This window comes from Erithacus rubecula, assembly GCF_903797595.1.
Source record: "Erithacus rubecula genome assembly, chromosome: 1".
NCBI classification, from domain to species: domain Eukaryota; kingdom Metazoa; phylum Chordata; class Aves; order Passeriformes; family Muscicapidae; genus Erithacus; species Erithacus rubecula.
In genome coordinates this window covers 14,076,075-14,102,142 of record NC_136658.1, presented here as the reverse complement: position 1 = coordinate 14,102,142, position 26,068 = coordinate 14,076,075, and the positions used below count along the sequence as shown (strand labels likewise).

The 26,068-nt window shown below is 41.7% G+C and overlaps 1 protein-coding gene across 4 annotated transcripts in view; it reads right to left on the bottom strand.

Annotated features, from left to right (window-relative positions):
* UVRAG (UV radiation resistance associated) overlaps nt 1-19,693 on the bottom strand; it is an 86,780-nt gene extending 67,087 nt beyond the window's left edge. The window contains exons 1-6 of one of the 4 annotated variants that reach the window (XM_079299209.1): nt 19,472-19,659; nt 18,164-18,206; nt 5,230-5,347; nt 3,762-3,796; nt 1,854-2,015; nt 957-1,031 (exon numbers count right to left, since the gene is read on the bottom strand). In XM_079299209.1, the coding sequence (XP_079155335.1) occupies nt 957-1,031; nt 1,854-2,015; nt 3,762-3,796; nt 5,230-5,347; nt 18,164-18,206; nt 19,472-19,494 (456 nt within the window). In that variant the 5' untranslated portion in view covers nt 19,495-19,659. Of the gene's footprint in view, nt 1-956; nt 1,032-1,853; nt 2,016-3,761; nt 3,797-5,229; nt 5,348-18,039; nt 18,061-18,163; nt 18,207-19,471 lie in introns of those variants that run through there. The other 3 variants (XM_079299211.1, XM_079299208.1, XM_079299210.1) reach the window with 3 other exon arrangements.
* Nucleotides 19,694-26,068: the final 6,375 nt, after the last annotated feature.

Sequence of the window (26,068 nt, the reverse complement as noted above, 5' to 3'; positions counted from 1 at the left end):
CTGACCTAGAAAAACTGCTTCAGGAGTGAAAGAATTTGCAGCAACAACCTATTTCAGCCTTTTCTTTTTCCTCTGTACTATGGTGTTAAAAGGAGTTTTCCAAACAATCAGGCACCAAGTGGTGTATGCAAAGTGTTCCACCCTGAGGAAATTTGCAGAACACTTAATGTAAGGGCTTTAGATTTAGCTATTAGGAAGTTCACCCTCTGAAAGAGGAGTGTCTTTTTCTCTGCCACATTTACTGGATACAGGCACCTTACTTGCAAACACAGAAAAAGGCTTTGTTTGTGCAAAGTGGCCAAGATCTAGCTGCTGAGAAATACTTAAAGAATATGCATATGGGGGAAGACTACCTACACTGATGGAGGCCACAGACTGAAAAGAGAGATGCAGCTTTCCAAAGATGAGGGTGTTTCCTTCTTGGTGGTTGAAAATGAAGCTACAATCCAGCATCCTTGGAAAATATAACTGTGTTTCTCTTTCCCATGCCTCTGACAACTTTAGAGCTACAGAGAGCTGTATTGCCTAGTTCAGCTCTTACTTCTTTAAGGAGAAATCAGAAAGCTGGTCATTAACTAGAAGCTACACTTGCATCCCTCATTGCAATTTCTGAAAAGGTATTGCCTTGAAAATGAGTCTTAACAACCATATCACTTCCAGTATGTCCTATGTTTAAATGAAGTGTCTGCCTCAAAGAATACAGAGAAAGCTTATTTTCAGTAACCAGAGGGGTTTTGGACTATAAATGTTACACTTAAAGTCTTTTCAAAACATCACAGATGTCCATGCAACCAAGGCAAGATATTAGTTCATATTTGTCATGCCAAAAACTATTCCTTCTCAAAACAAAGCATTTTAATGTTCTGAGCTTCCAAAGGTGAAAAATCAATCTCACAGGTTGAATTTCAGTTTGACACCAGTACCAACAAGCCAGAACAAATACAAGACACCCTTACCTTCTGTTCAAATGAAGCTCCATAATAACCATCATTGAGACCAAAAATAATCTCATTTGGGGTTCTTGCATGGATCTGTAGGGAAGGAGGAGAACAAACCAGTTCAAAGCCAGCTTACTGCAAATCTTCACACCAAATGAGCACAAATTGCTCCCGGTCTAAAGCAGTTTTTCATCACCTGTAACTCTAGAAGTACATAAAACCTCACATAAAACTGAATTTAACCATGGAAAATCTGTTTGTTTCACTGCTTTAGCAACAGCCACTTTGTTAAGCCATTCTACTTTGAAATCAGAAACACTAGACAGAACATCTTTCCTATTATTGCATTTCCAGGTGACAAAAAATAAATAAGATAGCTGCAAACTTAAAAGAGGTAAGACTCAAGATTTCAGTCTGAAGAAGAGAAGACTCCAGGGACACCTTATAGCCCCTGCCAGTGGCTCAGGGAGCTCCAAGAAAACTGGAGAGGGACTTTGGACAAGGGGGAATGACTTCTCACTGCCAGAGGGGAGATTTAGATAGGATATTGGGAAGAAACTCTTGGCTGTGAGAGTGCTGAGGTCCTAGCACAGGTTGCCCAGAGAAGCTGTGTCTGTCTCATGCCTGGAAGTGGGCCATGATGGGCAGGGCTTGGAGCAACCCAGTCCAGTGGAAGGTGTCCCCACCATGGTAGGGGGTGGAAATGGATGACATTTAACGCCTCTTCCAACCCCAAGCACTACATGGTTTTATGATTTAAAGCTCTGATCTAAACTAACATGAACATCTGTAATCAAACTTTAAAATACAATCTTCAATCACACTTATTTCCTTTCTCAGCATCCTATATATGAATTCATCCAGATGTTTTGGTTCCTGAAGAAAAAAGTTAAGAAAAAAATGTTTTCACATTACCTGCTGGCCCAAGTACTTCAACCCATCTAGATTGACCTTCCATTCAATCAAAAGCTGAAAGTGCTCCTTCTTGCCACCCCAGATCCTCACAACAAAACAAGAGACAGAGGTATCCAGACGATCAGGCATTATTCCAAAGTCCAGACTCCTCCATGTTGGATTCTACGTATTCAAAGAAGGATAAATACAGTTTAAACAAGCTGAAACCAGTCCATAAATTGACAAAAGACATAGCAAATCCCACTTCAAAGATGTTTAAAAATCTTAAGAATGAGGAACAAGAGCTATTTCAAGCTCTGCTGCTTCATTACCCTGTTTGCTAGAGAGAATTCCTCAGTTAAAAGGTACATGCTGTAAAGTACTTCAGAAACTGAATGGGCCTTGCTTCCTTCTATTACAAACATTTAAGTAAAAGAATTTGCTTCATAAATTAGTAATTCAGTTTAACCACATCAGGAACTTTCAATATAGAAGTAGTATTCCTTTCACAGTTATAATTCAGGTTCTGAAAACCAGAGTATAGCTTGTACCCTCAAAGTTAAATGCAAAGTTAAATTCCCAATAATTAAATTTGCAGAAATTGCTGACATATTTCTTCACATTCTTCTCCTCCTTGACTGATGTTCAATCCTCAAATGCTGTCACTAAAAACTCATCTTTAGTCCACGAGATCAGACTTGCACCTGGAGCTTTTCAGAAGCAGCACACATGAAGCTAAACTGCAAATTCCACTAGAACTCAAATTTGCAAAGACAACATGCTCCAAGAATTTCCACTCATTTCTAACAACATCTAAAGAACTGATCCAGGCTGCAACAAAACCAAGTCAATCCAACATTACTAGTGCCAAAAGAAAACAGGGTGTCCAAAAGTGAAAATAGGAAAGTGCTTTTCTATGTATTTATATCCCTCCCTCCTCTGCTGAACACAGGAACAGCAGCTCCTCCAAAACAAAAGGCAGGAACCCCATAAAAGAACTCGCCTTCCATTCTAGTGCTTAAGCAGCTTGGAAAAGGCCTAGCATCCCCAAACTGGGATGAGCCAATTTGAAATAGGATGCCTCTGAAAAGAAGGGAGAAGCAGAGTTACCCACTAAGTATTTACAGAAGAAATACATTAATCAAGTCCTCCTAACAAGAAGGAATATTTCATAGCTATTCAGGCACAAGAGTAACAGGACATTAAAATACCCATAGGTTAAATGCAGGATGTCCTCAAGACAACTTTTATTTAGATTTTTGTCATTCCATCTCTTATATCCTGTGGTTAGTTTCCGTTTTTTTTTTTTTCCTTTTCCTGATTTAGAATAGACAGAACTAAAAATCCTAACAACTTAAGAGAAATTGGAGAAGTTAGCAGCCTTGAGTATGCAGACAGCTTTTCCTTGATTCAGGAGGATTTCAAAGCATTTTGCCAGGGTGCTATAAATGGAGCACTTCTACCTTGTTAATGCAGGCATTAAAAAGTCTTCAGCACATTTTCAAACTCCCTTAGCCAACATTTGCAACATCCTACTATTACCCTTCCTCATTTGTAATAAACTGTTCAGTTCTGGCCCCTTCATTCATCTAAACTGAAAAATTTAGAAAATCTAACATGTTTTCAAACTTAAGTTTCTTACATCTATTAGCTCTTCAAAGAATATATGTATGTATTGGGCAGGTACATGTTAATTGCTGTTTTCCTACACAACACACAGATGTTAACAGAAATCAGCATTTCTACTACTCAGTAGCTCCCTATTCTAGCCCTCATGAAAAGAATCTGAAAAGGAGGAGAACACAATGCTCCTAATAGAAGTGAACAGTGGAAAGGCACATTAAGTTATGGTATTCAGCAGAGAAAACAATATACTGCACTAAATACATAATTTTAAAAGCAAACTTTTTCCACATTAAAGTAACTTACCAGAGAATTCTTGATCACCTCACTCTTATAAAATTCTAAAGAAAAATAAGTAAAAAAGCACATTTAGATTAGCTTAAATACTGATACAAATCTTAGTATTTGAAAACAGGAAAAACTAAAATAAGTATTAATCAAGAAAGACAAATGCTAGTGGGTCCACTTTATTAGTAACTGATTCATGAGACAGACTTGAAATGCAGTCATGCTTTTGACTAAAATTACTCCTTCACACTTACTTATTACAAGTCATTATCTAAATTTAGTATTTCATCTTTATATCCATGACAATCCTCAAGGTTTACAAGGCTCTGATTTCTGAGGAGTGAACATGGCATGGTACTTAACAGTATTTGGATGATATTTGCACACATGACTGGTTTGCCACACAACATCTTCCTGGAAAACAGCAGCTTGGATAAATCAATTACAGCACTTTCCTGAGGAGCAATGGTGACCTGTTCCAGGTGCTCAAAGAGGGAACAGCCAAGTTACCTGACAGAGGTGCCAACAACCCTGTATTTAAATGGGAATAAGCAACTGCTGGCACATGAACTTTGGCTTTCCCAGTCAAAGCAAGAGCTTAAAAGACTTTAGATAGACAGCTCTAGAGGCAGGAATATAGATTTTGTACAATATCCCAGCCTCCTGGAGACCAAGGAAAAAGCTTTGATGAAGTGCAAAACAGTCCCTTACACTGAACACTGCAGACACAATCACCAGTGACAGGTTTAACCAACCACCACAACAAAATCCAGGCAGCAAGCTCAAGTTTTGTATTCTTATCCTTCTAAAGGACCAACCTTGGTAAAAAAAGCAAGGCAAGATGCCAGATCTGCCACTGTGTCAGATGAAAATAAAAATCAAAGAGAAAAATTAAAATTCATCTCCAATCACGCCAAAAGGAGCATGAAAAAATATTTTTAATAACATCTCTCCACAATAAAGAACTATATACTGTAGTGAGAAATGAAAGCGAGAAAGAGAGGAGATCTCATACTTGAATACAGTTACCTAAACTAGAACAGATGCCTGGATGCTTCATGTCATTGGCTGACAATTCTGGTTTTTGAAAACTTTGATAACAATATGTGCTGATGCATGCTTTGTAAAACAACTGGTATGCAAAGACTGGGACACTCTTCCCCACAAAAGACAACTAAAGCTCTAAAATCTTTAACTTTTATGTGCTCTTGGAAGTTCCCAATTTCTTACATCATCACTCAGGGAAGAGCAATGACAAATACAGGCAGATTTAAGAGACTACAAGACCTGTCATATGTTTTGCCTCCTTGGCTGCTAACACTGAATGCTTTCATGAAACTGAGGAAACTAAAGAGCTCTTTTCCAGTGTTAGCAAATGGGACATAACTAATGGCAGCAAGTTGTCGAGAAAAAAGAAAAAAGATAATTCATATCATAAGAATTCAAAGATTAACTAGCAAAAAGGTTGGTAGCAAGCCTGGTTTACCTTTGTAGATCTTGGTGTTATCACACAAGTGAAGAGTGAAGTAGGTATCCAAGAGGCGATAACCATTCTTATTAATAATGTTACGTGCAGCAATATTCCGAAGGTGACGAAGCCGGCGCTAAAAGGAGGAAGAAAAAATTCAAAGAACTTTCTGAGATTGAAAATTAATCCTTTTTCATGATTTAATTTTAATGATTCCCAAAGCACTGTTGTTGAAAAAAAAAAAAAATCCCACCAAACAGTCAATTTTCTCTGCCAGACAGGAAGTGTAAACAGGCAGGATTCAGCAAAGGCACAGGACAAGAACAAGCACCTACAGGCTTGGACTAAGCAATACTGGTATTCAAGAGCAGCTATTCTTATTCACATCCTCTCTGTCATTTTTATCCCACATGACTAAATCACCCAACTCTTTGAGCAGTTTCAAGCAAATATGTGACACTATCAGCTTCAAACACAGCAGCAGCAGCATCCAGATGTTTTGCATCCTCACAGTGGAAACAATTCCCAGCCAAAGCTATTTTCAACAAGCATTAAATGGACAAAGAGCTCAAACAAACCACCACCAAATCCAGAGCCATAAGGAACTGGCTGAACAAAGCTTCCTGATTTCATGCTAATCCTGCAAACTACTCTAACGACTTTAAATAAAATACATCAGGAAGACATATCAAAATTTTCAGGGAAAATTAAGGGCACAGTGAAATTTGAGATTTTCACTGTCAGTTACCATCTGCTGTGATGAGAGAGTCCTTTTCCCTTGGAATGAATACAGTAGGATATGACACTAAAATATTTAGTTGAAGTCATTTCCTCCAACACAATCTTGGTTTACTACAATCCTGCACCCTGAATGAAAATCATCAGACCAAATCAATCTCTCTCCCTGATCTGTGCCCAACAGCTTTAATAGCTGTGGCTAAGGGCTTAGCTTCAAGGTACACCACACCCTTAATCTTTGACAAATACTTCGCATTAGTAACTTCTTATAAAATTCAACTAGTTAACAAAGCAATTTTGCAGACTGCCACACTCAAATCATTGCTTAGCTGTTGTTTCTATTGTCTCCTATCTTCAAAGACCCATGTTTTAAACAGCCTCCCATGAGTGCAGCACTTCAAATACATAAAGCTCTCACCAAATCCTTCAGTGTCATATTTTCCCAATCAATCTCTCAACTCAGCAGTGTCTCACCCACTACCATGGGGATGTTGATGAATGGCTCCACATACTTTGTGGATCACCACAATCCAGCAACAAGCCTCAAACAACTGGTTTAGTGCATACTTTTCACCTCAGAGCTCATCTTACACCATTTTTTCCCAAAAGCACCTTTATTTGTAAGGCTGAATCCACCTTACAAGTTGATTGACCAAAGGCACATTTTAAAAGCTTTTGAAACCAAAAGACAATTTTCCAACCTCTAGTTTGTCTTAAAAGGCTTTTAACAAGAGTTGAAAGGCCATAATCTGTTTTAGAATCATAGTATGACACCTTATATCACTTAACACCACTTCAGTGACATATTAGTCTTCCTTCATGGAAAGGTATGACGAATATTAAATTTCTGTTCATGTGGCAGCCTAAAAATCACAGATGGAATCATTCCATTCAAAGTCTGTTTGTGACTTAGACTAAAAACAGAGTCTGAGATAGGATGCCCAGGTACCTCTAGTATATACATGAGCTACAAAATTAAAAACAAAAAAAATCCCAACCAACAAAAAATGTTCTGTGAGACTACATGGTCCTATTTTCTTTAAAACTGGTATCAAAAATGTCAACAGAAATATTAACTTAAAAGAGGCCACATGGACCTTTAATAATTTTTCACATCTAACCTCAAAGCTGGGTAGCTCCACTGGCTGTTTTTACATACAACTGAAATACTCCTTAAGGAACAGCTATGAACATACATTTTACTACCTATAAAAATGATCCAGGAATTTTATGTGTCATCTCTCTTTTAATTACCATCAGTAGCACAAAAATCAACTACCATGCTCATTCCCTTCATTTTTGGCATCTTTTTTTCCCTTTCATCTCTTACAAAGAACAGCCCACATTGCACCCTAACAAAGAGGGTAACTTTCTCCAGGTGTCTTTAGGATTGCAAACTAATTTGTGTGCCTGCTTTAAGTAGTATGTTTCATTGATTAGTTCTCAAGCAAAGTCAAACAAGTTTCTTACCATTCACAGTAAACAGTGAGGTCAATGAGGGTTGAAAAAAACAAGCTGTCCAGTGTCCTAACCTTCACCTGCACCTTTGAACAAGATGTGAGTCCTTATCTCCATGGCCTGTGACTCCCTTGCACTCTTCAGGACATGGGGGTTAAAGTCTCACTTCTCCTAAACCTGCTGTTAAATTTAGGCCTGTAAGACCACAACACAGTTCAGAACTCAATGTGCAACCAGTAATGAATATTTGAATCTCCAGCTTAGCCAGCACTCTCCTCCTATCCATTTAGCCTGGCTGATAGGGAACAAATTTCCAAATACATAGACAATCTTCTCACATTCTTTAGTATAAGGTCATGATGACAAAGACTTGAATCCTCATAATGAATCTTCCCATTTACCCACTATGTTCGCTGATATTATACCGAATTATTCAAATTTCGTCAGAACTCTAGAGAGGCAACATTCAGAGTTAATTAATCTCTCCTGATCCAAGATAATTAGCTTCAACCAGGAGACTATCAGCTGCAAAGACATATCCAAAGACAACTGAGACAGGTTCTAGAATTCCTTATCAAGGCTTTGTTTTGTGACAAAGTAAATATTATTTTGAGAGAAATTTTAAATCTCTCTAGTGTTACCTCCTATGCATTTCATATCATTTTGTGCTGGAGACACTGGAATACACAAAACAAAAACCCCACTGTGTTACAGCTCAGCTAGCACTGGCATCAGCCAAACACTGCCAGCCCCCAGCACTGCATCACCCTTTCTTATTCGTTCCACCATAAATAAGCACTTGTGCAGCTGCTCACAGAATCATATCTGGGAGCCCATCTGGATGGAAATTAACCACCTCTCCCTTTTCCTGGGTTAGTTTCACCAGCTCAGTTCCTCAATAGGGTTCACCACATGGCTGGACAAGCAGCTGAGCAGACCAAGGAGGGGACAGTGCAGCAGCAAGAGGCTGAAGGCAGAGAACTGCTGGAATAAAAGCACCAGCTTGAAGTGTACATAGGGCAGCAGAGCCTGGCACTGCCACGAGCCGAGTACCACAGCACTGCAAACTGCAAAAGCAACTCCAAGGGAATAAACCAGTACACTCTTGAATGCAGCAGCTACAAATAATAGACAACTCTTTCATTTCCTCCTCCTTCTAGGTGAAGTGCTAAAAAGGGTTCCTTTTCTTTAGTGACAATTTTCAGCTATTTTGATCCTTCAATAAATGTTAAGAAATCATCATGAGAGATGATTCCCCCAGGATAAGATGCTCTGCACCCAGAACAGTAATTCCACAAAGCCCACCTTAAAAATCAAAACACAAGGGCTAAAAAATAATCCAAGTGCCTTGAGCAGCCTCCTAAGTGACTTAACTTCAAAAAGGCCAGTGTGAGTGCAAGATGATAGTGCAGAACCTGCTTTCATTAAAAAAAGAGCAAAATATATGAGTACAGCTAATTTTCACCACTATCTCCTCAAAGCGTTTACAAGTTGCCAGTAATATAGGACTGAAGACCTCAGACAGGCATTTACAGCAAGTATTTCAATGAGATATCCTACAGCCAAAAAAAAGTTATTTTTACAGAACTAATACCATGGAAAATGTTATTTAACCTTTCCAAGAGCTCTCCATTCAGCACATGCAGCCTTAACAGTGGCATCAGTGCTTAGCATGGTAGTACAGCAGGTCTAACAGCTCATTCTTTGGGCCTTGTGACACGAGTTATTTTGGTTACAATTGTCCTAGACCTTTGCAATTTCCAAGAAAGCCAATGGAGCAGTGAAATTACACTACAGGCCTGGTAATCCTGTGCTTTAATTGCCATTCTAAGTTGCATTTGATTAAAATCAACTGCTATATAGAAACAATATGTTGACTCACATGAAAGAAATCAGTGCTTCCTTCTGGGTTGAAGATAAATGGCTACAAACCAAGAGAAGAGATCCACTAATTTTCCATTAGGAGAAATCCTGAGTAGCTTGTATTTTAAAACCACTGCTGCATGTAAAGACAGCACAGGTTATAAGCAGACAGATAACCCAAAGAAACACAGGAAGTCTGATCAGGAAAGCTGTAGGAGATCTGAAGAACAGAACCTACCATCATGTTTCATGCCTCATGCCTGCACAGGCAGAAAAGCAGCTTTCTGGAATTCTACAACAGCATCTTAACAGAGCTGCTGTGGAGTGCAGCAAGACCATCCCTGCTCAGCAATTACCAGCTTCACCCAAAACTCAGAGAAGGAGAAGCACTCAGTTTTCATCATTCTGAGGAACTATTTGCAGTTGTGTAATATATCTAGTGTTCCTATTCAATGACTTTCTGGGAAGCCCTCCAAATTTACCACAGGCCATAAACAAATCTCTCTGCTCCAGAATCAAGCATTTTTATCATCAACCTCGTTAAGATGTTTTTTCATCAGATGATTCCAGACAGTCTACCAAGTCTTTTGAGGTCTAAAGGAGTGAAACTGCCTGGTTCCCTCATGCTTTAGTTCCCTCAACACTAAGACACCCTCACCTTTCACTACCTCTGCCTAGAATGCCACCTTCAGCATCCTGATGCATGTTCCCATCCTGCACAATGTGTTTTGTGCAGTCTTATGGTCAGGGTCAGAAAACCAAACCAAGGTAAATCTGCCAAAACCAAAAGTTAGTAAGGGTGGGTAACTGGGTAAGTAAGAGTAACATCTGGATAAGTTCCTCCAATTCAGCTACAGAGACGTGCCCACCACAAAAGAGGACAGAGCAGGCAGACTTCAATACTTAAGTTTCTTTACAGCTTAAACTGATCCAGATGCCACTCTTTGCTTTAATCCAGGCCTGAGAAACAGAAATGATAAAGCTATTCACTGGGGGGTTTTTTTTGTCTAATAATCTGGTATAATTAATAAAAATCACTGCAGAGATGACACAGCAGGAAGGTAAGAAAAGGGAGTAAGTCAAATGAGAGAAAAGTGCACTGTTGTTAAAACAAGGTCTGGAGTGTTCATGGCAGAAGAACAGGACTACCTACAATAACCTCAAGTATTCATGGAATTTCATAATTATTTGTTCAAGGTCATAAAATGGGTAGCAAAAGGAAGCATGGAGAGTTCTGATTCCTCTTCCCTCTTAACCACTTCATTATTCCCTTACAAGAATCTGATGACCCTGAGAAAGAAAACTAATGTCTGTATATCCAAGCTGGATGAGAACACAGCCAAACACCATTTCCCATTTCTGGTACTCAGCCATCACACTGACTCTAGCTCTGGCTCCAAGTATCAGTTGTGAAGCTCAGGTCACTAATATGGGCAACAGCAAAGCCTATTCTAATTACATGGAGCCTATCATGCCATCAGCAGCTGAGATGATCTAATGGCTCACAGATGGGAAAATGGGGAGGTTTGTCTTCTCTTTGTTCCACATCTGCCTTCTCCCAGTAGCAGGGTCTTCCACCTTTAGTACAGGCTCTTTTAGCAAAGCTGTTCATGAATTCTACTCTCAGCAGACCTTTTGCCATGTTAAATAAATTTGCAAAGGTGTCAAGGGACATCTGAACTTAATCAAGGCAGGTAATTTGGTTTCTTCCAGCAAGAGCCACCAAGAGGCCATCAAACCGACCCCTCTGTGAATGGAGAGTTTGGCTGAAAACTTCCAGATGTTACTAAGTGACAGTGGGCCAACTGTAGCCATGGCCATAAATAAGTTTCAGAAATTCTATCAGGCAGATATTTTAAGAACTTTATAAACAGGAATAGATTTTCCAGAATGAAGCTTAAATTCAATTTCCCAGGAAGAAAGTTTTATACATGCGTGACTGAATTTGAAAAAGGCTGCCCTACCCATCCATTCCTGATGACTTTCCATAAAACCCATGTAATCAGAAACTTACTTTGGTCTGAAATGTAAATACAATGGTAAAATCAGCATTAAGAAGGCTGGGAAATCATCTTATACAAGCAAAATAGAAGTTTACATAAATTACTTAGCCCAAATTCACCAAAATTATATCACCACTCAGGGCTCTCTCAGAGGCCTGAAGAGCTGAAAAGCAATTATTGTATTTCCAGAACAAGAACTTTCAACACTGCCTAAAATTTCAGCACCAGGTCTCCTTCCTTAGCCTTTGATGGAGTACCCTACTTATCAAATAGTTTTTAATCAAGACACACCACGCCAGTCTTCATCTTTGGACACCATCTCTGTTTTCAGACTGGTGCCCTCCTCACAATTTTGTCAAGAAAATAAATTCCCTGAATTTTTTTGAGATCAGGATCAGCTCTGACCTCTGTATAAGATAGTACACACTCTGTTTTTACCTGGCTTTCACATGAATTTCATAGCTTGGTTCCTTGCTCTATGACCCACAGAAGCTCTGGAAGAATTTAAGCAAAATCCTTCCAACTATTTTAGCATTAAAGCAGGAGGCAAAGATTAGTTAGCAACACAAATGTTACTACAGCAAATCCAGTGTTTCTGAACTGAAGGGACTTGAGCTTGCAATGTCAGCTATTTAGATGCCTGGATATTTGTCAGAATTAAGTCATATTAGAACAGAGAGCCCTGTGTGCTTTGTAGCTCATAGCAGACAGGTTGAGGTGGGTCTTTTTCTTAAAAAGCATAAAACCTCCAGCCCTGAAACAAAGAAAAGTTACCAAAATATGATCTATATTTAGCCAACATGAGCATTATTTATTACCACAGCACTGCTCCACACCTCCATATTGCACCTTCCAACTTCCTCAGAATTTCACTATTTGCTTTCACCTCTCCATGTTTGAATATTAAGATGATCCAATCTCTTGAAAGTCAAATGGTAGACAACAATTCATACTTAATTTCATATAAGTTTTCAAGCTGCCTAAGTTTTCATTTTAATATCTTCTTTTTAAGTGGAGCATATCCCACAGAAGGTTTGGGTCAACTCTGCTGCAAAACAAAGTTTTTAATATCCAAAAAATGTACATGGGAAGTTCAGGCATCACTCAGATGTATTGTTACATAAAACCACAGGAAAGGCAAGAAAATGCTTGTACTCCAATTTACACTTCCTAGGAAAATTTACGAGGATTGCAATTTAACAGTTTTCCACAGTTCAGAGTAAGAGAATCAAACAGGCTTTTAGATCTACTTCTGATGCATCTGATATGCAATTTTGTGGGACTCACCATAAGGAATTTTTGGAAATTCTATTTTAAAGTCTTCCAGCACATACTTGAAGTTAGTAAGGCCCTCAATGATACACAGCCATCATTAGTTCATATACAGCCATAATGGGTTCAACGAATCACTTGAGGCTCTCCTTTTGCACCTCCTCATCTCCACTTTCTCATGTCAAGTGACCAACAGCTATGCTTTATAAGATTTAGCTACTTTCTTGCAAGTGTCTTCAAAAAACTACTTCTGCTAGGAATCAGAACTGAGGATACCATCAGTTTGAAGATGCACTGTAGGAACACAACTGCACCTTTTTTCCTGTGAAGGTGCAACACACTCACATACACCACATACCCAAAGATCTTATGCAAGGAACCAGACACATTGAACCTGTGCAGACTGATTTACCCAGACTAAATGACCACAAGAAAAGTCAAAGCCTAAATGACCACAAGAAAAAACAAGCTATTTTATCAACATGGGCTCAAAGTTTTCCAAGATGCACAACTGTGAATTTTAGCTTGCAGTTCATTAAATCAAAGTGCCTCCTTTCCTTTATGATTCTGGGCAGCTGAAAGGCTTTTGAAAGTTTCCCTTAAGAAGGAAAACAGCTATGAAGCTTTCACATGAACATATCCAGGGTCAGTATGGTTTCTAATCATCCATACCCCATGCCATGGTTACTCCTGATTCTGTACTGCCCCAAGAGCTTCACCAGGAACAGCAGCAAATGGAAGATGTTCAAAAGACAAGTCTGCCTTAATTCACACAAAGAGAAAGTGAAACAGGAAGAATAAGGAATGTCTCAATACTTGACAAGGTTCATGCAGAAATGTAATTATTTTCCAGCTATCTGAATGCAAAACAGTCCTTTGCATAGTCATTATGGAGTTGAAAAATGCAACATCTGAAGTCAATGTTAGATCTAACAAAATACATTAGTCTATGGCATGATCTGCTTCTTTATTACTAACTAAAGCAACAGCAGCATCAGAAAATAATTGAAATAGGTAACTATACTGTAACTGAAAAAACTTAGGACTATGTATTACTCTTGAAAGACAGCTGTGTCCTCTGGTCTATCCACCCCTGGATGTTCTACTAGCTAACCCTCTAAACTCCCTTCTCACTAAGTGATTGCATTTACACTGAGAAGCAACTCAGAACTCAACTTCTACCCCCATGAAATGATGTAAACAGCTGGTAACTGTTCAGCTGGTACAAGAAATCTTCTCTTTGTATCCCATAATCACATGTAGAAAATCTACACCACTTACTTTAGAGTCTAAAACAACTGAAAGAGCTAAGACTAAAACTGATGTAAGCTCATGATGCTCACACGACTCACTAATCTTCTGCATGTTTATTCTTTTTTTCCACATCCAGAATTTGTGCTAATATCTGCAGAAAGACTGTAAAAGCCTTTTATTTAAAATATATTGTAGGGGCAGGTACAGAAGACACATTCAGTCTTGGGACACAAACAAGATAGCTGGTAAGGTGTGGCAAAAAAAGACTTAATACACAGAATTAACAAATAAAATGTTAGCAGGAAAGGTTCAAAAGTCAAATCACGAGCCTACACAGGGTCTTGGGCAAATGAAGCTCTTTCTGTGTATTGTTTCAACAGTTGTGTTTGGTTATGGTCACTATAACATCAAGAGTGACAGCTCCAGCGAGCAGGCAAACACCACAGCTCCAAAGAGCAAGAACTGTCAGCACACCCTAAATAAATTGCTCTAAACTATGGATAAGAATATCTTACAAATACTGCTCACTGGCCAGACAAAGCTCTTCTTGCTAGGTTGTTTACATAAGATGCAAATAATAGGAAACTAGACAGCCTTTGCACCTTTAACCAAAACCTTTTAGAAGGGGCAGCTAGAAATAACATCTTTCCTTATTGATGTTTTTCTCTGAGTTTGTCTAAGTATTTAGTCTCAAGATGAAAGAATGAAATGTAGCTGCTTCTTTGACACAGCATGGGAACTAACCCACCAGATAGAAAAGAGAACATCAGGGTGCAAGTCCCACCTCACTAATAACACACTGTAGCAGTTGAGAGAAGCCTCTTAAGCCTCTTAACATGACCTTGGGGAAAAGAGCATTAGTCCACATCAGCTGTGGGAATAACCTGGGAATATCCAGATGATACTCAGAAAGAAGCACCCAAAAAGTACACAGGGCCTTACAGAAGTGAGAGCATCAACAAAATCAGAACAATGGCAATTCTGACCTTAAAGAAGCACTTAAGGATGCTCTAGGCTGCACAAGCAAACAGAATATGATGATTAATAATATGAAGCATATTAATGCTTATCTGTTGCTGGATGAATAAATCAAGGGCAAAAAAGTTTCCCTTCACTTGGGTCTTTAGCTAGCAAGTTGCTCAATTAAGAGCATTCCATAACCCACAACAAACATTCCAAATAAAGCATGAAAATCAATTTTGTACAGCTTCTGGACATAACAGTCTCTAACTTATCAACAGATCATTTGGTCTGCAAAACACACCTGCATCCCTTAGGGAATACAGGTAGTACACTGCAGATAGCAAAAATCCAGCCCCAGGTTAACAGCCAGTCTTTTGGGGTAAAATTTCAATTTTCCAGTAACTTTAACAACTACTCCTCTTACAAACACTAAACACTGATGCAGCTGGGTATTGACACAACTGAGTAAGACCAGCAGGTCACAACTTACATTGTGGGGTTTCACTGGAAGAGCACTTCCCTCTCACTCAGCATGTAAAGAGTGTGTGTCAAAGAGAAGTGAAAGTAATATTCCAATACAACACTTTCCATCCACTATTCTGATTCCTCCCCTCCCCCCATATTTTATAGGAAAAGGGAAGTAAAATATAATCAGTCTTTTTTTTCCAAATAACTCAGGGAGAATATATAACAAGAATAATATAAACTATTGTTTAAAAAATACTATTTTCTCACTGCTTAGTTGAAAGTGCACATGCAGCCCTGGGCCCACACAGTAACTTTCTTTACTTCTCCTAGACAAGACCCCTCAAACACATTTGCCAGCACACTTTCTGCCATGTTGCCCAAAATGTTGTGCCTGAGTGATACACTTCTTTAAAGAAAGTAACCAAGTCGAATCTGGAACTGAACCTGGCAGGGGATGCAGAAGAAGGGCTTCTCCACATATGCTACCCAGAAAAATAAACTCAAATAAGGTGTTACCCCCTGATACTGGGAAGGCTGAGGTACTCAACAACTCTTTTGCCTCAGTCTGCAATGACACCTCTCTTCCTGCACCTCTTGAATGGATGGACAGCAGGATAGGGACTGGGGGATCAAAGCCCTTCACACTATAAGTCTTGAGGAAACTGGCTGATTTAGCTGCCAAGCCAGTCTCCATGATACTGGAAAAATCATGACAGTTGGGTGAAGTCCCAGATAACTGGAAAAGGAGAAGCAGAGTACCAATCTTTAAAAGGGCCAGAAAGGAGGACCCTGGGAGCTGCCATCTGCCAGCCTCACCTCTGTGCCTGGCAAGATCACAGAACTGATACTCTGAGAAGCTGTGCTAAGGCACATGAAGGCAGGGAGGTGACTCGACAGCCAGCATGGTTTCACCACAGCAAAGTCCTGCCTGACCAACCCAGTGGCCTTGTGTGATGGGGTCACTACATCAGTGGACAAGGAAGTTACAGATGTCATTTATCTGGCCTTTGGTAAAGCCTTTGACATGGTCTCCCACAACATCCTTCTCTCCAAATTGGAGAGATGGATTTAATGAGTGCATTGTGAGATGGATATGGAATTGTTTGGATGGTCAAATCCCAAGGGTAAAGATTCTCCCACAGTTATGGAAGCCCCAGGAGCCATGAATGGTGAGCACTCCTCTTGGACTCTTACAGGTGCGTAACTCCAACTGGACCTTTAGGAATCACAGCCTTAATGTTAATGGAGAATTCAGAGTGTCCTTGAGAAATTTCACCAGTTGGTTGCTCTGTTTTGCTCTACCCTAAACATACACTTCTGACACCTGTAGCTGAAATCATTGCTGCTCCTCTCCACAGAAACTTTCACTCTCTGTCAGGAGATGTTTGTGAACTGGTCTGACACTATTCATGTGCACAACAGCACAATTTACCCTTCCCTCCCTACTGCCACATCCATACTCAGCAGACATGTCTCCTTCCCTCACACATACCCTCCCAGGCACTGCTTCTGGCTCCATGACTATGTGCTTTCCTGTCACTAGACAACCACACGTGAAATCTGTTCTGGCCAGCAATTAGCACAGTAGCATTCAACAGATCATTTGACTGTGGCATGACTGCCTCTCTACATCCAGGCTGCATTTTTCTGCCCAATCTCTTACACTGAGGATATGTAAGAAACTGAAAGGTTTGGGTCCCCCAACCCACTGCTTTGAACTGCTTATAATGACAGGATTGAACAGTTTGCTTTGAGCATTCAGAAATCCTTAAGTTCTCATGACACTTCCAATTTTCTTGCATCAAGTAAATGGGAAGAGATATTACTAAAGAATCTCAGCTCCTGAACTGCAATTATTTCACATTTTCAGTTCTGTTGTGCTCACTCTTACAGCAAAAGAGAACATCCAGACACAATTACTAAGGGATTCAAGTGGGAATTTTATGCTCAATCAGATGCATTTCTTTACAGCCATATCCTCTATTTCTCTTTCTTAAAAATACAGAATACAACAACAAAAGGCATTCTGCCTCAGTCATCCCATCACCACACAAACAAGTTAAAGAAGGAGTCAGTCAGTTTTAACACAAGCATAATCACAGTAGCAAAAAGTTTCAGACGGAACTTTTCACTCCTGCAAAAGTGTCAGTAGCAGGAATGTTGTTTTCTAATCCATGTGAATGTTACTGGAACAATTCAAACTAGACTAAACTCAGATTACACTGTCAGTACTTCTGCCCCTAAAAAGCCACTTCAGTCATTAAAAGCACTCACCTTGAATTCACAGTTGAGAATTTGTCTTTAGAGAGATTTAAAACCATGACTCAGACGATCCTGCTCTCAATTCTTCTAGTCAAAAAAATGTAGCACTGGCTGTTCTAGAGAAAGCTGCTTACTGAAACAAATCACTAAGTTGATTTCTTGCTGGCACATAGCTCAAACAATTACCTTGCCTTACATAGCACTACATAGCTTGCATCAGCCAGACTATGACATTACAGAGGTAGAACATTAGACTAGGAATGACTTTTCTTTTTCAAAATTCTCCAGCAAAATAGCTCCAGTGTGCTGAGCCCCTTCAAGGTATCTTGCACTTCAATAACAGACTTTTGAGCTCAGATAATATGGAGAAAGGGGGTGATGTGCTATCAGTGTGTTCAGCTGAGCCTCTCAATTTGATTCCAAGTGCACAGATCCCTCAGCACATGGTGTTAGCAGAGCACACAGCAGAACAATACCTCAGTCTCCATCACAGCCTTACACTTGCTACAATTAACATACAAGCATCCTCAATAAATATTTACTCAACTTGAACATCTTATAATTGATGACACAATTTCTGCTCCTAGGAACTCCTATAAAAGTTTCTGCTCCTAGGAGAAAAACCCTGTGTTTTGGTCTCACTTTCACAAACGAAGTCCAATGACTAATACCTCAGGCTTCTCCCTGCAGCATTCACTTGGTCCTTGCACAAGCCTGAGAAATAACAAAACCAAAAATTCAGCAAGGAGAAGGCCATACTTGATCTCGAGGACAATCCACTGTTTCCTGTTCATACAGAGCAGCATTCATGTTTGTTTATTAACAGAGCAGACACACATTTCAGAATAAGTACTTGCTCACAAATTAGCCACCCCCATTCCCTGCCTTTGTCCCTAAGTGGATGTCTCCTAGAGCAAGTATAGCAAAAGAGCAGTTCTAGATCCACTACAAGTTAACATCTGTTGATTTTTTCTCTACTCTTTATATTTCCACCTGGTAACATGTAACTCCAGTAACACAGATCACACATCTACTTCCTAACAACATCAACTGCACCAATAAGCCAAAATAACACTCACATCTTACAGTATTTCTAAAGAAAAGCAAAACTTGCTATTTACTCCCACTTTCACCACTCCTGCTCCAGCTCCTCCAGTCAGTCACCGCATGCAAGAGGGGAAAGGGCACAGAGTCTGAGAGGGATTGCTAAATGCTCAGGCAGAACCTAATCTTCCTTGCTCTCCAAAATTAAAACGTGTGACAAATGCCCAGGAAACCAAAAGCCAACTACAGCAACAAGGAAAAAAGATAGTTAGGTGAAGGGAGGATTCAATGGGGAGAGAACATTTCACCACTTTCAAGAATACATTTCATGTTATATCCACACTCCCCCACCTCGCCAAGAGAGGAGCAGAGGACACCCCAGCTGCTTCGGCCTCACGAGGTGCCCAAGTTTAACCCTGATTTTCAGGGGGTTATTCCTGCTGCAACTCCCAGCTTTAGTCTGCTCCAGACCCTTTGCAGGCACAGTAGAGTCCTGGGAGAGGAAACACCACCCGACTGCCCCGGGAGAGAGGCACAGCCCCCAGCCCCGCGCTCCCTCTCGCCTGGCCACCAGCCTAGCAGAAAGCTGCTCAAACTCCCCCTTGGCTCAGGGACTGCCCTTCCACGGGCTCGGGGACTCTTCCTCAAGGAATGACAGGGGAATCCCTCATGGAGCACCTGTCCATCCCTCTACCTCAGGGCACCCCACACCTCAGGGAGCACCCCTCAGTTCAGGAAACATCTCCCTTCACCGCAGAACAACCCACACCTCAGCGAGCACGGCCCTGTGCACACCTCAGGGCATCCCCCACCTCAGTGAGCACACCCCCTTCATCTCAGAACACCCCACACTGCAGGGGACACCCCTGATTCACCTCAGGACACCCTCCTCCGCCTCAGCCCTCTCCGAGCGCCGCCCCGAGGCCCCGCCGTACCTGCTGCGAAGGCAGCTCCACATGCAGGGCGCGGGCGGCCGAGCCGGGCGGTAATGCGGCGGCAGCGGCAGCCGAGGTCATCCTCACGGAGGGTCCCCGCTCCACTCCCCCGAGGCCGCCGGGCGCGCAGGGGTTAATGGCGGCAGCAACGCCGAGCCGGCCGCCCGCTACGGAGCCATATTACCGCAGTGCCGGGGGGCGGCCGAAGCACCGCCTCCCGCACGCCCATTGGTCCTCTCGCCGTGGGGGCGGGAACTCGGCAGCATTCTCGAGTCGCGACTGGCTCAACGTGGCGCCAATCAACGCCCCTCTCCGCTGGCCCTGTCAAACCGCTGGAACGCGCGCCGGCGTCGATTAGAGGGCCCGCTTCCGGAAGGCGGGACGGCGCCCGATGGCGGGCGGTGATTGGAGGAGATCGGGTTTGATTGACAGCACGGCTTCCGTCACGTGTGCGGGAGCTGTTGTCATCACGTGGTGGGACGGAAAATAGTTCAGCGGAGGGAGGGGGGCGGTCGCCATGGCAGCCGGGGGGCTGCGAGGCCGGGCCCGCTCTGTGGGGATCGGCTGTGGCGTCATCCTCACCGCCCCTCCGCATCGCTCCGGCCTGCCCTCATCATATCCACCGCCCCTCATCGTATCCACCGCCCCGCATCTGACCCATGCGACACCTGCCCCACAACAGGCCAGCCCACCCCGTTTCACACCCATATATGTCATGTCAATATAAAAAAGAGCTTAGGCTATTGCAGAGGGTCCGGAGATGGCGAAGGGTCTGGAGAGCCTTATGAGGAGCAACTGAGGTCACTTCTTTTCTTCAGCCTGGAGAAGAGTCTGAACAAGGAGAGTAGACCTCATTGAGGTCTTGAGTCTCCTCGGAAGGAGAAGCAGAGGGACGTGTACCAACCTCTCGACTCTCATGACCTGAAGGAATGGCCTGAAGCTGAGCTGGGGAAGGTTAAAGTTGGATTTTAGGAAAAGGTTCTTCATCCAGAGGGTGATTGAGCACTGGAACAGGTTTCCCAGGGCAGTGGTCACAGCCCCAAATCTGACAGAGCTCAAGAAGCGTTTGGACAATGTTCTCACATGGTGGGATTGTTGTGGAGTCCCACACAGGGCCAGGAATTGGACTGGATGATCCTGATGAGTGTCTTCCAACCCAGCTTATTCCATGATGCTCTGATTCTATGAACCTTCCCCACAGCACATCCACCTGCCTCATATCATGCCAACCTGCTTCATATCACCCCAGCCTGCCCAACAACAGACCAACCTGCCCCACATTGTGCCAACCAGCCCAGCATCAGACAAACCCATCCCACATCAGGTGGACCCATCCCATTCCATACCAAGCCATCCCACATCAGGCCAACTCAACTCACATCATACCAACCATGATGCCTACACACACCAGTGCAATCCCCTCAGTATCTACCTCCCTCCCACCAGAGCAGCTCTGGGGAGAAGAATTTGAGAGTATTGGCCACTAGGGGAGGGAGGATTCTGCCCCTCTGTCCTGCTTAGGTGAGATCCCACCTGCAGAGCTGCCTCCAGCCCTGGGGTCCAACATCAGAAGGACAGGGAGCTGCTGGAGCGAGATCAGAGGAGCCATGGAGATGTTCTAAGGGCTGGAGCACCTCTGCCCTGGAGACAGGCTGGGAGAGCTGGGGGGTTTACCTGAAGAAGAGAAAGCTCCAGGAAGACCTTGGACCCCCTGCCAGTTCCTAAAGGAGCTGCAAGAGCTGGAAAGGAACATTGGACAAGGGCCTGGAATGACAGAATGATCCTAGTGGGTCCTTTCCAACTCAGAATATTCTGGGACTCTGTGAGTCTGTGGCAAGGGGGAATGACCTCACACTGATGGAAAGCAGGGTTAAATAGGATATTTCAAAGAAATTTTTCCCCATGAGAGTGATGAGGCCCTGGCACAAGTTGCCCTGAGAAGTTGTGGCTGTCCCATCCATGGAAGTGTTCAAGACCAGGCTGGATGGGGCTTAGAGCAACCTGGTCTAGCAGAAAATGTCTTTGCACATGGCAGGGGGCTGGAACAAGATGAGCTTTAAGGTTCTTTTCAATCTAGGCCAGTCTGTGACTTTGTGATCTTCAGGTTTCTTCAGTTGAATTCAATACCTGAAGACATTACCAGATTACTGACTCTGACCTATATTTATGTGTTGTCTAAACTCACACTGGCAACTTCTCACTTTGACATTGTGGAATACCAGAAAATGTTTCTTCTGGGCTTTTTTTTTTTTTTTTAAGCAAAGCCAGAAGATAATTAAAATTACTAATAACAAAATTCCAAAAAGGAATATTAACAAAATCTGGTAAAGACTCTTGCAGAATGAAGCATATTTTTGAAAAGCCTCTAGAGAAAGCTGGATGAAATGCCAGTGAGGAATTGTAAGAAATTACATTTGAATATTTAATTGCTATTTCTGGAAGCACTACTTTTTCAGTGGCCTTTTTGCATTGAAGCTGAGACACGAGGACTCATGTCCTTCAAAAGATGTCAAGGAGAGATACCACCTGCATCTTATTACAGATATTATTTAATAGACTTTATTGCAATTTTTTACGTGATAGAATCTTTGGGAAGGGAAGAAATTACTGTGACTAACAACAACTCCTAGTTCTACCACAGATCAGGTCAAATTTGCTTCTTATTGGGGTATGAGATCATTGCAAAATCACTCCAATGAGACAACACACTTCACTGATAGGGGGTAGAAGGATTCCAAATGCAGAGCAAAATACTTGAAGTTTGTGAGCTGTTTAAAGAGAAAAAACCAAATTCTGCACTGAATGTGTATTAAATAATTTACAGCCACAAATGTGGGGTTAAGAGAGTTTGTTTGGCTTTGCTTTGAGAGGGATCAATCTCAAGCAATAGCTATTAAAACAGGAAACTGTTTTTGTGGGCATTGAACTTTGTACTTGTTTGTGTCCAAGGTATTTCTTTGGATCTGTATTGCTAGTTGCAGCTGAATATGTTTGCTCCCTTCACAGAGGTTATTTTGAACTGCAGTGAGACACTTGCAGATACCTATGGTGTTCTGATCATCCCTAGGCAGTTTATCAAAAGCTCACAGGGAAAAGCACAATAAAGGTCAGATCTTTTCAATGTGGAGGCCCTTGGTTTTAAATGAATAGTAATATAAGTCTTTAATGCAGTAAACTCCAAGGGGGGCTGTATTAATTTGCAACTAACCATTGTTTGCACTTTATCATCACCATCAACTGCATAAATGTGAGGGTAAAACTGATTTAATTAATTTAACATAAGTTCCCTGAGTGTCCCACTATAGATAAACCCCACCTCACACAGACTTCATTGTGTTTTTGACACACCATCAAGCTGTTTAGGTCACATTATATGCACAGAGGAGATCCACTTGCAGTAGAAGACATTTTCAAGTTAGCTCATAACCATTAGACAATTTCCATGCAGAACATAGAAGAGGACTCCTGGTGCTTTGGAGGGCAAATGATGCTTAGAATATCTGTTACTCTCCTGGTGCTTAGAAGGGCATTCATTTATATGGAAAAAACCTTCCTTCTCAGACTCAAACATATATTTTAAATATGTATTGTGAATGAGTAGTGAAAGGACTAGAGCACAAGTGTGACAAGGAGCATCTGAGGGAGCTGGGGGGAGCTCAGCCTGCAGAAAAGGAGGCTCTGGCAGGGCCTCCTCCCCTTCTACAGCCTGACTCCCACCTGGCTCCACCCTCCTGTCAGGGAGCTGACACCTCAAAGTGGTTCCTACCACTAGGGACTACATTAAAAACTCATGTAAATCAACCAGAAGATGCTTTGTTACTTCAGTGGACAGATCAAGGCCAAAGGCTAGTGGTTCCCAAGTGAATAAGCACTGGGACTGCCAGCTGCTGCAAGGACTGTCTTCCAAACTACATGCAAAATTATTAAGCTCCCAGGTAAGTACAGTCATGAAATATCTCCTGGTATATTATCAGAAGTCCCTGAAGGAAATTTATTTCTGAATTCTGCTTGAAATAAAGTCCCTCCCTTTACTGCACCTGCATTTTCATCTTGCAGAGGTGGTAATGTGATTTATCACTTAATTTGATGTGTCACGATTGTGCTTTCCACTCCAGAAGTTGTTGCATTTCATCTTGGGAAAAGTAAATCCTTCTTTGGAATATTTACAGAGATCTTTAAGGCCCCTTGAATGAAAATTCTGCAGGATGATCCATTGATGCAAGCTAAATATACATAAAAAACCAAAAGTCAGTATACCCATTTAATTGGAGCCTACTGGCTGTTAAGCCTCCCCAGGACAGCATTTGCACCAAAACTTTGTCCTTTCATTGACTATAAGCATCTCCCAGACAATACAATGCCATTATACAAAACCATCAAGACTTTCTTGATCTTTGATACTTAAAAGGTGTCCTCTGTAGGTCATGATATTCTGACTGACTCTTCACTGATGAAACTTTTACATGCATTTAGAAAGAGTTTGGGATATCCAAACCTTCTGATGTGACAAGGAAGAAGAATGGATGGGTGCCATGCTTGCTGATGCTATACAGCCTATTTACATAAAGGTATAGAATCACAGAATAATTTATACCTCTCAGATCATCAAGTTCAACCATTCCCAAGATTTCACACAGTGGCAGTATGAGATTTTGGCACAGAGGCTAATATTGGCTCAGTCAAATGTGGCAGGAGGGTAATGCTGCCTGCACTGCATCACCTTGATCAAAGCTCAGCAGAAAGCACACAGCAAAGCCAAAAACTGTTGGGGAAAAAAACCTCCCAATGTATGATGAGCTAGAACTGTGGATCAGATCTAAGAGGAATCAGGGAACCAGTAAAAAATCAGATCATGGATGGAGTTCAAATTCCCACCAAGCTTATGTTATGGCCTTTTACAGCCTTTCAAAACATTTTCAACCCCAAAAAAACCCCATCTGAGACAAAAAAGAAACAACCACAAAGCAAAATAGAGAAATTCCTTCATTAGCATTTTTTTTCCTGTCCTTTCAGCTGCATAATGTGGTATCTTGAATCCCTGGCAGAAACAGCCAAGAAAACGCCTATTTCTGATATTATGGATTTTTCTTTAAATGGAAAAACTTAAATTATCTAAGCTATTCCCAAACAGAACCATTTTCAAGAGGGTCATTTTGCAGCATGAAGCTTTGAGAATTTGCACTGTAGAAAAATAATTTGTTATTCCTTGTGGTACTGCTGCTTGGGCTAAATTGACAAAAATATTATTCAGAGGGGAATGCATCCATTTCTGGTCTCTGCCTCCTCCTCAAAGAAGGCTGTTCCAGTCTGAGTGAGTGATTTCTTGGCATTGCTACTTGGCATTTCCCCAAAATGCCTGGGGGTTTGATATATTATCATGGAGTTACAGGCACCTCACGGGGGCAGCACGTCCTCTCTGTTTATTTTTTCAATCTCCTTCATTAAACCCAGCTCTGCTCCCACACTGAATTAAAAAAAAAATAAAAAATAAAAAAAAGCTGTGTACACACTACAGACAATATTATTCTGCTTATGCTATGTTAATTAACGAGGGTCTTAAAGCAAAGCACCCACACATATTTTATAGTGGGTGCACTAGGAAATAATGCTCCCCTGCTTCACAGAGAGAGAAAAAACAGCTGGGCAAACCCACAGAATCATAAAGGTTGGAAAAGCCCCCAAGACCATTGAGTCCAACCATTCCATACCAAGCCCACTACTAACCCATGTGCCCAAGTACCACATCCACACATCTGTTAAATCCCTCCAGGGATGGAGACTCTGCCACTGCAGCCTGTTCCAATGCCTGACTGCCCTTTCAGTGAATAGTTTCCCTAATACACTATGTAAACCTTCCCGGGTGCAAATTTAAGTCTGTTTCCTCTTGTTCTGTCCCTTGTCCCCTGGGAGCAGAGCCCAACCCTCACCTCCACTCCCCTGTCAGGAAGTTGTAGAGAGTGAGAAAGACCCCCTAAGCTTCCTTTCCTTCACACTGAGCCCTGCCCAGCTCTTTCAGTCACTTCTGGCACTCCCTTCTCCAGCTCCATTCCCTTCTGTGGACATACTCCTGCCCCTCAATGTCCTTCTTGTCGTGAAGGGCTCAAAGCTGAAGCCAAGATTCATGTAACATGCTCAGGATGCCCTATGGCTGGCAGTAAAGGAAGGGATAAATCACAGCAGATGGCCTGCACCCAACTGCTATGCCTTTTCCATAAACTGAGTTGTGCTCTTTTGTTCTGTTTGCTAGAGGGAGAGCTCTGATTTGAGTCAAAGACAACAAAATAGGACAGTAACTATGTGTAAACACGAGGAAAATGTGGTGAAAGTGGAAAGTCCCCTCTTCCAGCCTTTAATGAGGGACAGATTTATCAGGATTCTTGCAGGTATGATGAGGAATGTTAGGAAGACAGATATTAAAGAACCAGAGAAGTGCAAATGTACTTCAAATATCAACCAAACAAAAGCAGAGGAAGGGGAAGTTGCTGAGGTAAAAGCAAGACTGCTCCACAGGAAAGCAAAGATGCCCATTTCTCAACAGAAATTGTAAGAACAGCTTTATCAGGGCTGGTTTATTGTGGACAGCAGCCTATCTCAGCC